General features: G+C 50.3%; 1 protein-coding gene across 3 annotated transcripts in view; it reads right to left on the reverse strand.

Moving 5' to 3' along the window:
• LOC120935975 (whey acidic protein-like) overlaps positions 1 to 13,503 on the reverse strand; it is a 101,138-nt gene that overhangs the window by 67,233 nt on the left and 20,402 nt on the right. For all 3 annotated transcript variants that reach the window (XM_040348027.1, XM_040348028.1, XM_040348026.1), the window contains exon 2: positions 2,135 to 2,284. In XM_040348027.1, coding sequence (XP_040203961.1) covers positions 2,135 to 2,284 — 150 coding nt within the window. The remainder of the gene's footprint in view (positions 1 to 2,134; positions 2,285 to 13,503) is intronic.

Below are 13,503 nucleotides of genomic sequence, written 5' to 3' on the forward strand. Positions count from 1 at the left end.
ATATAATAAACCTACGCGCTTCATTCAAAGTCCCAATCCCCTCGGGAGAGTTCCGGCTATAGCTGCAGAGACAGCAATCTTTCCCATCCAATAGAATGCAGTAAAAGCCCTGAAGAAGGGGAAGTCCTTTCCCCCCGAAACACGTTGGCTTGATATACATGATGCTCATGTCAATAAATGCCTTTTAAAGTAATAAATAGGCCATTTATTATTTAAAAAAAATAACAAACATGTTATATTTATATGCTCTATGCAGTGGTTTTGCACAGAGCAGCCCTGATCCTCTTCTTCTTGGCTCCCCCCACTGGTATTCCTCCCTCCTGGTAAGTGCCCCCATAGCAAGCAGCTTGCTACAGGGGAACCCAAGCAGACTCGCCCCCGAGCCGCTGCTCTGTGTATCTATTCACACATGGAGCATGGCCCTGTCCTGCCCCTGCTCTCTCCTCATTGGCTCACTACCTGTGATTGACAGTAGTGGGAGTCAATGGATCCCGCTGCTGTCTCAGCCCATTAGGAGGGAGAGACCCGGGAGACAGCGCTGGAGGAAGATCGGGCTCAGGTAAGTATTGGGGGGGCTGCTGTACACAGAAGTTTTTTTACCTTCATGCATAGATTGCATGAAGGTATAAAACCTTGAGACTTTACAATCATATTAAGCCTACCTAAAACTCCCATATCTCTCTATCTCCCGTCTGATCAATGTTTATAAACAATGTTACTTTGTATCTCTCTATCTCCTGTCTGATCAATGTTTATAAACAATGTTACTTTATATCTCTCTATCTCCTGTCTGATCAATGTTTATAAACAATGTTACTTTGTATCTCTCTATCTCCTGTCTGATCAATGTTTATAAACAATGTTACTTTGTATCTCTCTATCTCCTGTCTGATTAATGTTTATAAACAATGTTACTTTATATCTCTCTATCTCCTGTCTGATCAATGTTTATAAACAATGCTACTTTGTATCTCTCTATCTCCCATCTGATCAATGTTTATAAACAATGTTACTTTGTATCTCTCTATCTCCTGTCTGATCAATGTTTATAAACAATGTTACTTTGTATCTCTCTATGGGTCAGTTCACAGCATAGAAACGCAGTCTGGATGCATTCCAGATGCTTTTCTGCATGCATGGTTTTTGGTGCATTTTTGATGCAGTGGTGTGAATTTGCCCTATCTCCTGTCTGACAAATATTCAGAAATATGTTGCTTTCTATCTCTCTAACTTACATCTGAACAATGGCCCAGATTCAGTAAGATTTGCGCTGAAATTACGGAGGCACAGGGCAACGATTTTTCCCTGCGCCCCCGCAAATTTGCGCCGCTGCCCTCGATTCACGGAGCAGTAGCTCCGTAAATTGCGAAAGGGCGCGCCGGCAAAATTGCCGGGCGTAAGCGCGCGCAATTTAAATGATCCCGCAGGGGGCGGGAATCATTTAAATTAGGCGCGTTCCCGCGCCGATCGTAAAGCGCATGCGCCGTCGGGAAACTTTCCCGACGTGCATTGCGGCAAATGACGTCGCAAGGACGTCATTTGCTTCAAAGTGAACGTGAATGGCGTCCAGCGCCATTCACGATTCACTTACGCAAACTACGTAAATTTCAAATTTCGCGACGCGGGAACGACGGGTATACGTAACATTGGCTGCCCCTGCTAATAGCAGGGGCAGCCTTTGCGCGAAAACCGCCGTACGTAAACGACGTAAATTGCGTACGCAGGGCTCGCGCAACGTTGTGAATCGGTGTTAGTATGCAATTTGCATACTATACACTGAGCACAACGGGAGCGCCACCTAGCGACCACCGCAAGAATGCAGCCTAAGATATGCGGGCATAAGAACCTTATGCCGCGCAGATCTTAGGCTGCAGTCGGCGTAACAAGGTTCCTGAATCAGGAGCACTCGTTACGCCGGGGCAAGTAAGCAATTGCGCTGTGTAACCTATGGTTACACAGGCGCAATTGCTTCTTGAATCTACCCCATTGTTCTTATACATGCTGCACTGGGAGAAGGAAAGGGAGGGTCACATTATTGGCTCCTAGGGGCAATACTGACAGTTCCACCCTCACATTTGGATGAGATCTGGTCTGTACCGGGTCACTTAATATCTGATCACAGTCATCCACTTACTGCCACGTTCCCAGCATTTATAAGAACAGCCGATGCCACAGCACTTCTTTTTCCCGGAACATTCTGAGTCTGTGTCACAACTCCTGGGGATGGGGAGCCTACATCCTGCAAAGGTATTACCCACGGGACAAATGCCCGGTTTCTCTCTCACTGTAGGAAAGAAAAAAAACATTTATTATTATTTTTACAGGTAGTTCTATTTATCTAGCGCTTTACAGATACATTGTACATTCACATCAGTCCCTGCCCTCCAGGATAGAACAATCCAATAACTGTCTATACTGAGAATGAATCCTCGTACACAAGCACGGTTTTCTCTACAAGAAAACTGCTGGGAGAGCTTTTTGCAGAGAAAACCGTGCGTGTGTATGCTTGCTGTACATAGTGGGGTAGATTCAGGTAGATTTGCCCATTAATTACACCTGTGCAGCTCAGCTCAATTTCTCTGCGCCGGCGCAATTGGACAAGATTGCCACCTGATTCAGGATGCCTTTTGTGTGGTAATTTGCGCCTGTGTAAGCAAAAATTGAGGGCGCAAGCCAGCGCAAGTGAAAGTGGGTGTGCCCCTATGCAAATGATCGTCTGTCCATCCAGCAGTGGCTTGCGCCCGGCGCATCCTCGGCGGCGCATGCGCAAATCGAACGCGCCCGTGTGCGCATGCGTGCAACTGCGCCTGTCCTACTTCCTGGGCTACGCCGGCCCACCTGCTTGCACTGGGCAAATAAATAGGGGCAGATCTGCGCAGGTCCTGTGCAAAATGACATCCTGCTTTTTCCACCCCCCTCTGAGCAAGGTAATTTTGCCCTTTCTTTATTTGCGATGGCACCTTTCAATTTATCTGAGATGGAGTTCATGCTGGCGGCACTCACTCACCATACTGCTGTCCTGTATGGTGCCCAGCGGAAGAAAACCACCACAGCCCAAAGGAGGGCAATCTTTGATGCCATAACTTTGGACGTGAATGCGCTGGGCAATGAGGAGAGGACCTGGGACGAGATACAGAAAAAACTTAATGATATGCGGCGTCGGGTCCGGGATAAAATGGTGTTAATCCGCAAGCATGCTAGGGGCACGGGAGGAGGACCAGCCTGCCCATTACGTTTAAATGCGGAGGAGGAGGTGATTGCCCAAAGTTTCTCGCTGGAGCAGGTGGAGGGAGTCCCAGGATATGATTCCACTGTTGGGGACTTGGGGACAGGTAAGTTTTTTTTATCTCATATTTGCTGTGTATCATGGGAGGGGGTAGAAGGGAACATGTGAGGGGGTAGAAGGGAACATGTAACAAGTGTGTTTTATCTCATATTTGCTCCCTATGAGATAAAACACACTTGTTACATGTTCCCTTCTACCCCCTCACATGTTCCCTTCTACCACCTCCCATGATAGTAGCCAGCTGCGGATGTTGGCACAAACCAACAGTGTGCTCACCCACCTGGCCAACGCCATGGAGGGCAGGCAGGCACCACCTGCCAGGAGTGAGGAAGTAGGGGATGCTGCTGCCCCCCCCCTCCATTCCCACCCCATGCTCCATCCCCACCCCAGGCTCCATCCCCACCCCAGGCTCCATCCTCAGCCCAGGCTCCACCACGCCGACTGAAGAGCCAGAGCCGGGGCACCCTTGGCACCAGGATGTCGAAACGAAAAAAATAAAACTTTTCCTGTGCCTTTTTTTTTTACATATCCCTTGGGGCTCAGATAAGGAGCTTTTTCTCTTTAGTTGGATTATGCTCATATGTAGATTTTTTTTTTTGCTCAGATTATGAGCTTTTATATATTTATTTAATGCTCAGATTATGAGCTTTTATATTTTTATTTTATGCTCAAAGTTTGAGTTTTTATTTTATTTTGTAGTCCCTACACAGGGTGAGGAGTGTATACTACAGTGTGACTGGTGTGTGAATGGGGGGGGGGGGTGTCACTCCTGCTGGAAAAGGGGTGTCACCCTCTGCCATGTGAAAGGTGTATGAATGGACAGCAACATAATTGGAGCCTTGACGCGGCGTTGCTGCTCCCTAATACCATGGGGTATCCTTGGGTCTAATCCAATTTTGGGTGCATGTGGGGTGTGTGTGCTAGGGACCACAGTGGTGTGCACGCGTGCATTCTACTTGTGACATGATTAATGTGTGTGTTTAACGTGCAAAGAGACGTTCCACGAGACCACTCCTGATTGCTCTTCCCTCAGTAGACTGGGTAGAGTTTCTTGGGGGGGGATTGTGTGGTTCGGGGGTCAGGTCATCACATATGTCTATCTCCAGGCCCTTTCTCACGGCGAAGTTGTGCAGCATGCAACATGCCCCCGATGATCTGGCACACAAAGTTTGGGGAATACAACAGGGTACCCCCAGACTTATCCAGGCATCTGAAACGGGACTTCAGGAGGCCAAATGTGCGTTCCACCACTCCACGGGTACGTGCGTGAGCTTCATTATATCTTTCCTCTCCTGGGGTTTGGGGGTTCCGGAATGGAGTCATAAGATGGGGTCCCAGTGCATATGCCGCGTCACCTGGAAGGGAAAAGACAGGAGGATGTTAGTCATGCATGTGCCCTTCGTGATGTCTGCATCATGGGGGGGCAGTCATACCTGACACCCATGTCACTCACCAACCAGCCAGCTGTCCCCATACACGTTCTGGTCAAATTCTGTTGGGATGCTGCTTTGACGGAATATAAAGCTGTCATGACAGGACCCTGGGTGTTTGGCACGGACGTGCCATATGAGGCCTTGGGCATCCACTATCACCTGGACATTGATGGAATGCCAATGCTTTCTATTGCAGTATATGTGCTCCATGTCACGGGGGGGCTGTAGTGCCACATGGGTGCAATCAATGGCGCCCACAGGGCGTGGGAATCTGGCAATTTGGTAGAAATCTCTCACTGCCTTCTGCTGCAGGTCCTCCTGGGTGGGTTTGATGAAGTGATGGACATGCGTCTCAGGATTGCAGGGATAACCTGGTGCACAAATCTGCTCATGGAGGATTGTGACATCCCAGCCACAATTCCACTTGTGCGCTGAAAAGATCCACTTGCCAGGAAATGCAGGGTTGCCACTACCTTGACCAATGGCTCCACTGCATGTCCACGATGTGTCTGGCTGGTGATGTCATCATGCAGGATTGTGGCTAAATCCAGGATGACTTCAGGGCTGAATCTAAACATGCGATACACCTCCGAATCCCCCATGTCAAAGATGTTCCTGCGCACTCGGTATATCCTCTCCCGTGCCCTCCTACGAGTCGGTTCACTCAGTAGTATTGCTAGAACCATGGCTGCCCCTGGCATGTTGGCACACAGATGTGAGGTCCAGAAAGCGTGGGTGCTCTGCTTGTTCAGCTCTTCCGTAACGGTGCTGCTGTAGTTGCTCTCCAGCTGACCTGTGGACGTCTGTTGCCAAGTTGCCCCTGCTTTTATGAGGAGCAATTTTGCCCTGGCCAAACAGCTTGCGCGCTTGGTGTGCAAACTGCGCCTCACACGCGCAGGTTTTTGAATCAACGTTAGTTCCTCATTTGCATATTTGCTGAGGGAAAACAATGAGAGCGCAAGTTGCACCCTAAAAATGCACATTACATGCGCCGGGTTAGAGAAACTGTGTCCGTTGAAAAAAGCCTAATTTCAGGCTTAGCTTGTTTTCTGGGTCATCCGCATATTTGCCTGGGCGCAAATCCGTACTTGCGCGGTGCATATCGCGATTGCGCCCGCGCAAGTCGTACCTGAATCCGGGCCATTGTTCTTATACATGGTGCACTGGGAGAAGGAAAGGGAGGGTCGGATTATTGGCTCCTAGGGGCAATACTGACAGTTCCACCCTCACATTTGGATGAGATCTGGTCTGTACCGGGCCACTTAATAGCTTATCACAGTCATCCATCCAAGAGCAATCGTTACTATGCCCCCCTTGCCTTGGGGCATTTCCCTGGAGAGAGGAGGGTGACTGCATGGGGGGGAGAGGGGCGGGGGGTGAAGGGATATGTCTTTTGTTGCCCCCTTGTGGGGGTCTTTCATGATGTGCCTCATGCTGCCCGAGCCTGATAATCTTAATGTATGTACCTGTTGCTAAAATGCATACCTGTTTCATTTTCTTTGCTCAGTTAAGATGTTTTATTACGTATGATTGGAATGCCTATAGCTTTACCTGTTGACTAGTCACATTGCTATAGCAAGCCCCGTAGTAAAGGGAACCTAGGCGCAGGGGCCCCATGACTGGGGGAACACTGTGGAAGTTGCACAGGAAGAAGGATGTGGGGGCGGGTGCAGTATTGCTAGGGGGCGGTAGTTAGTATGCACGAGGTGGTGTTAGATAGTAAGGGGTAGGCGGGGCTGAGTCATTCTGGCGCCATCCAAGGAAGAGGTAACACACAGAATGATTTTCCCTCCCTCCCTCCCTGTGGAAGTGTCTGGAATGGGTATTTGTTTTTCATGTGTCTTTTTTGTTTCAGGTGGCGTTGGCATGGGTTTGGGGTTCCTGAGGGTTGGTTGGTGGTTGATATATATATTTTATATGTATATATCAGAGTGGTTGGTAGGAGTTTGGGGCCCATCATGGGATGGGCACCTTCCCTATCTGGTTAAGCGGGCTGTGGTCAATCAGGCTGAAGAGTAAAATGAAGGAGCAAGTCATTGTCTCGGAGCTGGTGGGAGCACGGCTAGAGGCCAGAATACTTTGTGATGGAGGACAGCCGATTACATAGCATTTCTTTACCTTCTCTCAGGAACCTCTTATGGAGCAGTTGAAAATAATTGTTTGTTTGGGTTAAATTATTTTGGTATGGCTAAATAAATATATATTTATTTATAGATATATATATTTATTTAAATGGTTAATTTTATAAAGTTATTTGGTTTTGTTTTCCTTTTGGATTTAATAAAGGGGCCTTTATTGGCCAGTAATCCAGAAGGTGTCTGTGGTCAATTTAGTGGTAAGTTAATTATGGGCATGGTAGTGGGTGGTTCATATACAGCAGCGACACTAGTAATATACCAGTCATGATATACCCATCTTGCCGAGATGTGTTTTCCTTTTTTACAACACCATACTTACACGCCTGGATTGGGTGGAGAAGGTCGGGAGCTCATCTCCTGGCTCTTTCTAGTCCCTACCCCACCTAGGATTGCGCTCAATTTCCGGGTTTCCCCGGAGAGCGTCTTAGCCGTTTTTTGGCTACCTTAGTCTACCCCTCGTGGCTACACACTCTAGTGTACGCCTCTTTTGTCTATACTCATCTTTTTTCTCTCATTTCCCCCTGCTCTCTCCTTTTATACTAGGACATCCTTCCCCTGGTCTCTTCCTTTCCCCTGCCGGGGCTCCCCCCTCTTCCCCCCCCCCATCCCCTTCTTTCCCACAGGCATGGACGAACTCACTGTGATTTCGCTAAACGTGAAGGGCCTCAATACGCCCGAAAAGAGGCGTATGCTGCTCCATGACATGAGACGCATGAAGGCTGAGGTGGTGATGTTGCAGGAGACCCACTTTAAGGCAAGCAACTTGCCACTACTGAAAAGTAGACACTCTGCCACAACCTACCACTCGCAATACACAGAGGCGAAATCTAGGGGTGTCTCCATCCTTGTGGCCTCGAGGGTCCCATGGAAACCCATAGAGGTCTGCACGGATACAGAGGGACGATTCCTGTTTTTAAAGGGCACAATAGGAGACAGGAAAGTGACCTTTGCCAACATGTACAATCCCAACACCCAATAAGACGTTTTCCTTAAAAAAAAACTGGCTCACTTACGGCGATTTGCGGAGGGCCTTCTGATATTGGGGGGAGATCTGAACATCCCACTGAACCCGCTTTGAAGACACCTCATCCGGGAAATCCTCCACGTCCCGAGAGGTACGCAGAAGAATAGGAGACGTTCTCCACTGTCAGCAGTTGGTAGACGCATGGCGCCTGCTCCATGTGGAAGAGAGAGACTACACCTTTTTTTCTAAACACCAAACCTACTCACGGATAGACTATTTCCTGCTACCCCACGGACAATTACAAGCAATCCGAGACATATCTATCGGATCGATCACCTGGTCCGAACACGCTCCGCTCACTTTGAAATGCTCTATCTCGGACCCCATGGGGGGACAGGGGTATGTATGGAGACTTAATGAGGGCCTCCTGCAGAACTCAGAGGTGCTGGCCGATGTGACCAGGGAACTGACACACTATTTCAAAACAAACGCAACTCCGGACAGCACTGTGGGGGTGGTGTGGGAGGCACATAAGGCCGTGGTTCGGGGGGTGCTCATAAAGCATGGGGCGAGACTAAAACGCGAAAGATCTGCACAGTTGGCCACGCTTCTTGCTAAATTGCACTCGCTGGAGACAACGCACAAACTGACCCCCACTAGACAGCTCGGCGCGGAACTCGACTTGGTCCAATCGCAGGTGACAGATGTCCTACACTTTAAAGCTAAATCTGCCCTACAAATCTGTAGACGAAAAACATACGAGTCGGGCAATAAGTGCGGGAGACTTTTAGCTAATACACTTCGCACACAACGTCTCGCTACCTACATCCCCTTCATCATGTCCAACACCGGATCACGAGGAAATTTAGGAACTTCTACGACTCCCTATACAATTTGGAGAAAATCCCAACCACCCGAGAGGCTGCTCTGGAATACATCACCTCATCCCTCATGCCCTCCCTGACGTCAGAGGTGAGGGAGAGCCTGGAGGAACCGATTGCCATGTCTGAGCTTCAACTCGCCCTAAAGAACGCGAAACCAGGGAAGGCCCCAGGCCCTGACGGCCTGACCATCGCCTACTATAGAGAGCCCTACTACCTTCCCTTGGCCACCATATGATTAAGTTGTATAACGACCTGGGCTTGGGGGAATCTCTTCACGCTGCAACATTACAGGCCCAGATTTCGGTGATACCCAAGGAGGGTAAAGATCCGGCCCTCTGCGGGAGTTACCGCCCGATATCCCTCCTGAATGTGGACCTAAAGCTGTTCACGAAAATTCTGGCGACCAGACTGCAAAAACACCTTCAGCAATTGATTCACCTAGACCAAGTGGGTTTCGTCCCATCTAGAGAGGCGGGGGATAACACCACAAAAGTCCTCAACCTTTTACATGTAATGACGCCATGCTTGTTCTTGGGGACAAATGCCGAAAAGGCGTTTGACCGAGTGGACTGGCAGTTCCTGCAGACGACACTACAATATGTTGGCCTGGGAGACAGAATGCGGAACTGGGTCTTGGCAGCATACAGGGAACCGACGGCTAGGGTCAGGGCCAACGGGGTACTTTCTGAGCTGTTTCCCATTACTAACGGGACAAGGCAGGGCTGCCCCCTGTCACCCCTTTTGTTTGCACTCTCCCTGGAACCCTTCCTGTGCCGAGCACGGCTCAACCCGATATTGTTGGTGTGCAGATTAAGGAGATGCAGCACAAAGTATCCGCCTACGCGGATGATTTAATGTTTACCCTGACGAGACCGGAAGTTTCCTTGCCTACCCTTTTACGGGAGTTTGACAGATACGGACAACTATCGAACCTGAAAATTAACCTGACAAAATCAGAGGCCATGGGGGTGGGGATACCGCAGCTCTCCCGCCTCAAAAACAGTTTTCATCTGAGCTGGACAGAGGTAGCATTGAAATATTTAGGGACTCGTATTTCCGCCTTCCTTCTCGCAACTATTTAAGTTGAACTTTCCTCCTTTGTTGAGGGAAGTCCAGAAACTGCTTGATCAATGGTCCAGCGGCCTACATTCATGGGTGGGCTACTGTAACATACTCAAGATGTCCGTGCTGCCCAAATTCCTCTACCTTATGCAAGCCATCCCGATCCACATGCCGAGTAACTACTTCAAACAAATACACTCAGCCTTCTCACGTTTTCTTTGGGCTGGGAAGAAGGCACGACTTCAAAGGACAGTGCTCTCCCTGCCAAAGCTTCAGGGCGGGTTGGCGCTACCGGAGGTCCGGATCTATTACCAGGCAATACATCTAGAGAGACTACTGGACTGGTGCCGTCACGGTGCCACCAAGCTCTGGACACAAATAGAACAGGAACAGGGAGAGGTACCACTACACAGAGCCCCCTGGTGCCTCACGGCACTGCCATCCAAGATCACACAACACCCAGTGGTAGGGAACACGATCAAGATATGCGCACGACTGTTCTCACAATACTCATTATCAGACCAGTCCTCACCCCTCAGACCAATTATTGGACACCCTAATTTTGAACTGGGACTACGAGACAAGGTATTCCTCGACATCCGACGCTCAGAGCTTTTCCAGGCATCCCACTTTAGTGCTGCGGGAAGGTGGAAGTCAGTGACAGAGCTAGCGGACACCACTGGGATCTATAGACTGGACTTTATGAGAGCAAACCAACTGGGCCACTTCCTTTGCAGCCTCTCTCCTCCCCGGGGACTACAGACCCCCCTTACGACTCTGGAGGAACTTTGTGAGGAGTCTGGGGTATTGCCTCATACACTATCATTTATGTACTCCATGCTGATCACTCCCCATGGGGAATACCAGATTCCGGCTCTTGCAAAGTGGGAACGGGATTTGGGTATTCAGTTTTTGCCAATTAAGAAACAAAACATAGTCAGATTCACCCACAAATCCTCCTTGTGTGCCAAAATCCAGGAGACAAATTACAAGATACTCGTGCGGTGGTATAGAACCCCGGACCTTCTGAGTAAGATGTTCCCAGGCTCCGCAGACACCTGCTGGAGATGTGGACAGGAGAGGGGCACGCTTCTGCACATGTTTTGGTCATGCTCGCGGATCAGGGGATCCTGGGGGGAGGTGCGCCGCATTACCCAGAAATTTACAGAACGTACAGTACCGGACGACCCGGCGTACTTCCTCTTACATGCAACTGATGTGCCTGCGAGGTCGTACAAAAAGTAAATTGTGCGCCATCTTCTAGACACAGCCAAGGCCTGCGTTCCTCGGCACTGGAAATCCCCTCACCCGCCGACCATAGCTTTATGGCTCAGGAAGGTTGATGAAATAAGCATGATGGAGGATCTGATCCTCTCAAGCCAGCAGAGGCAGTGGCGTCACTGGGGTTGGTGTCACCTGGTGCGGTAAAATATGGTGTCACCCCCCCCCCCCCCCACCATAACATTTTTCAAATATTTTTTACCCTACTGTTTGCTCTCTGTTCTCCTTTCTTCCCCTTTTCTCTCTCTCCCTATCCATCTTTTTTGTTCGTTCTATCCCTCCTTCTTTCTCTCCATTTTTCTTTGTCCCCTCCCCCCACCTCTCATTCTCCAGGACCGGAATTCACATCTCAGGAGCCTATAGGCCAGGGGCGTACCTAGAGCATTTGGCACCCGGGGCGGATCCAATATCTGGCACCCCCCCCACGTTAAAATGTAAAAACACCCCACTGTGCCCCCTGCATACCTCTGCATCCTTCAATATCTTTTTGTTACTACTGTGTACCCCTCTCCACAACTGCACCTCTGGACCACTTTACATTGCACAGCACCCTGCATCACTGGACCCCTTTACATTAAACAGCCCCCTGCATCACTGGACCCCTTTACATTACACAGCCCCCTGCACCTCTGGACCTCTTTACATTACACAGCCCCCTGCATCACTGGACCCCTTTAAAATTACACAGCACCCTGCATTACTGGACCCCTTTACATCTCACAGCCCCCTGCATCACTGGACCCCTTTACATTACACAGCACCCTGCACCTCTGGGCCCCTTTACATTACACAGCACCCTGCATCACTGGACCCCTTTACATTACACAGCACCCTGGACCCCTTTACATTACACAGCACCCTGCATCACTGGACCCCTTTACATTACACAGCACCCTGCATCACTGGACCCCTTTACATCTCATAGCACCCTGCATCTCTGGACCCTTTTACATTGCACAGCACCCTGCATCACTGCACCCCTTTTACATTACACAGCCGCCTGCACCTCTGCACCCCTTTACATCACATAGCCCCCTGCACCTCTGGACCCTTTTACACTACACAGCCCTCTGCACCCCTTTACATTACACAGCACCCTGCATCACTGCACCCCTTTTACATTACACAGCCACCTGCACCTCTGGACCCCTGCATGTTACACAGACCCCCCTTCAGTGCAGACACCCCCTCAGTGCAGACACCCCCCCCTTAGTGCAACCCCCCCTCAGTGCAACCCCCCCAGTGCAAACCCCCCCTCAGTGCAACCCCCCAGTGCAAACACCCCCCCCCTTAGTACAACCCCCCCTCAGTGCAAACCCCCCTTAGTGAAAACCCCCTCAGTGCAAACACCCCCTTAGTACATCCCCCCCACCCCTTCAGTGAAATCCCCCCAGGTGCAAACACCCCCCCTCCCCATTCAGTACCTCAGATCATTGCAGGCAGCGCCACGGCACATGGACAGAAGGTCCCCTCGGCCCCTCCCCCTCTGTACACACAAACAGAGAGGAGGGGGCTGTGCCTGTGTGCCGACTGCCGACCACCACTAACAGTGGCTGTGAGAGGAGGGGATGGATGGTGCTGCGGTGTCACCCCGCAACCCCCCTCCTCTTGTACCGCGGAACTCGGCGCTCTGATTCCACGGCGCTCATCGCTGCAGTCGCGGGGGGGGGCGCCCCCCCCCCCACATGTCAGCTAAAAAAAAAAATATATATATTTTTTTTTTTTAAATCGGGATGGTGTCACCCCTCTAGTGGGTGTCACCCGGGGCGGCCCGCACCTCCCGCACCCCCCTAGCATCGCCTCTGAGCAGAGGCAAGAAGCCTACACCAAAACATGGCAAATCTGGCACATGTTCAAATTCTCTGACGAGGGACATAGTCTTAGGGACTCTGAGTGACTATGGCCCGAGTGCCACTTACGCCCCCCTGGGGCGCTTTGATAAGTCCATGCTTGTGCGAAAACCCCCCCTCCCCCCTCCTTTCTTTACTTCCCCTCTTACACCCAATCCCCCACCTTTCTCCCTTTCTACTACTATCTGCTATACCTCACTATCTTGAAACAGGAAAATGGGTGGAGGGACTGGACCGTTTGGACCCAGCTACACAGGCTGTCACAAATGGAGTCAGTGCAACCTTTGATACGAATTGTTGGTAAAGGCCCCGTTGGGCTGAGTGCTGGGGAGTGAGGGAGCTCCTGGTGGCTCACCCGTTTGAGTCCCCGCGGCCTCCTGAGGTGGGGGCGGGCTCGGCGGGGGGGGGGGGGTCGGCTGAGACGTTCACTATATATAAAAACAAATGTGCAATGTAAATGTTTCTTACCCCATGCTAATGTTGACGCGTTGACTGTAATGTCAGGGTCCGGCCGGACCGGTGTCTCTGTCATAAATAAAAAATTGAGGAAAAAAAAAGTTTGGACACCCCTGTTTTACAGGTAGTTATATTTACCTAACACTTTA

The sequence above is a fragment of the Rana temporaria genome, chromosome 4 (assembly GCF_905171775.1).
Source record: "Rana temporaria chromosome 4, aRanTem1.1, whole genome shotgun sequence".
In the NCBI taxonomy this organism is placed as follows: domain Eukaryota; kingdom Metazoa; phylum Chordata; class Amphibia; order Anura; family Ranidae; genus Rana; species Rana temporaria.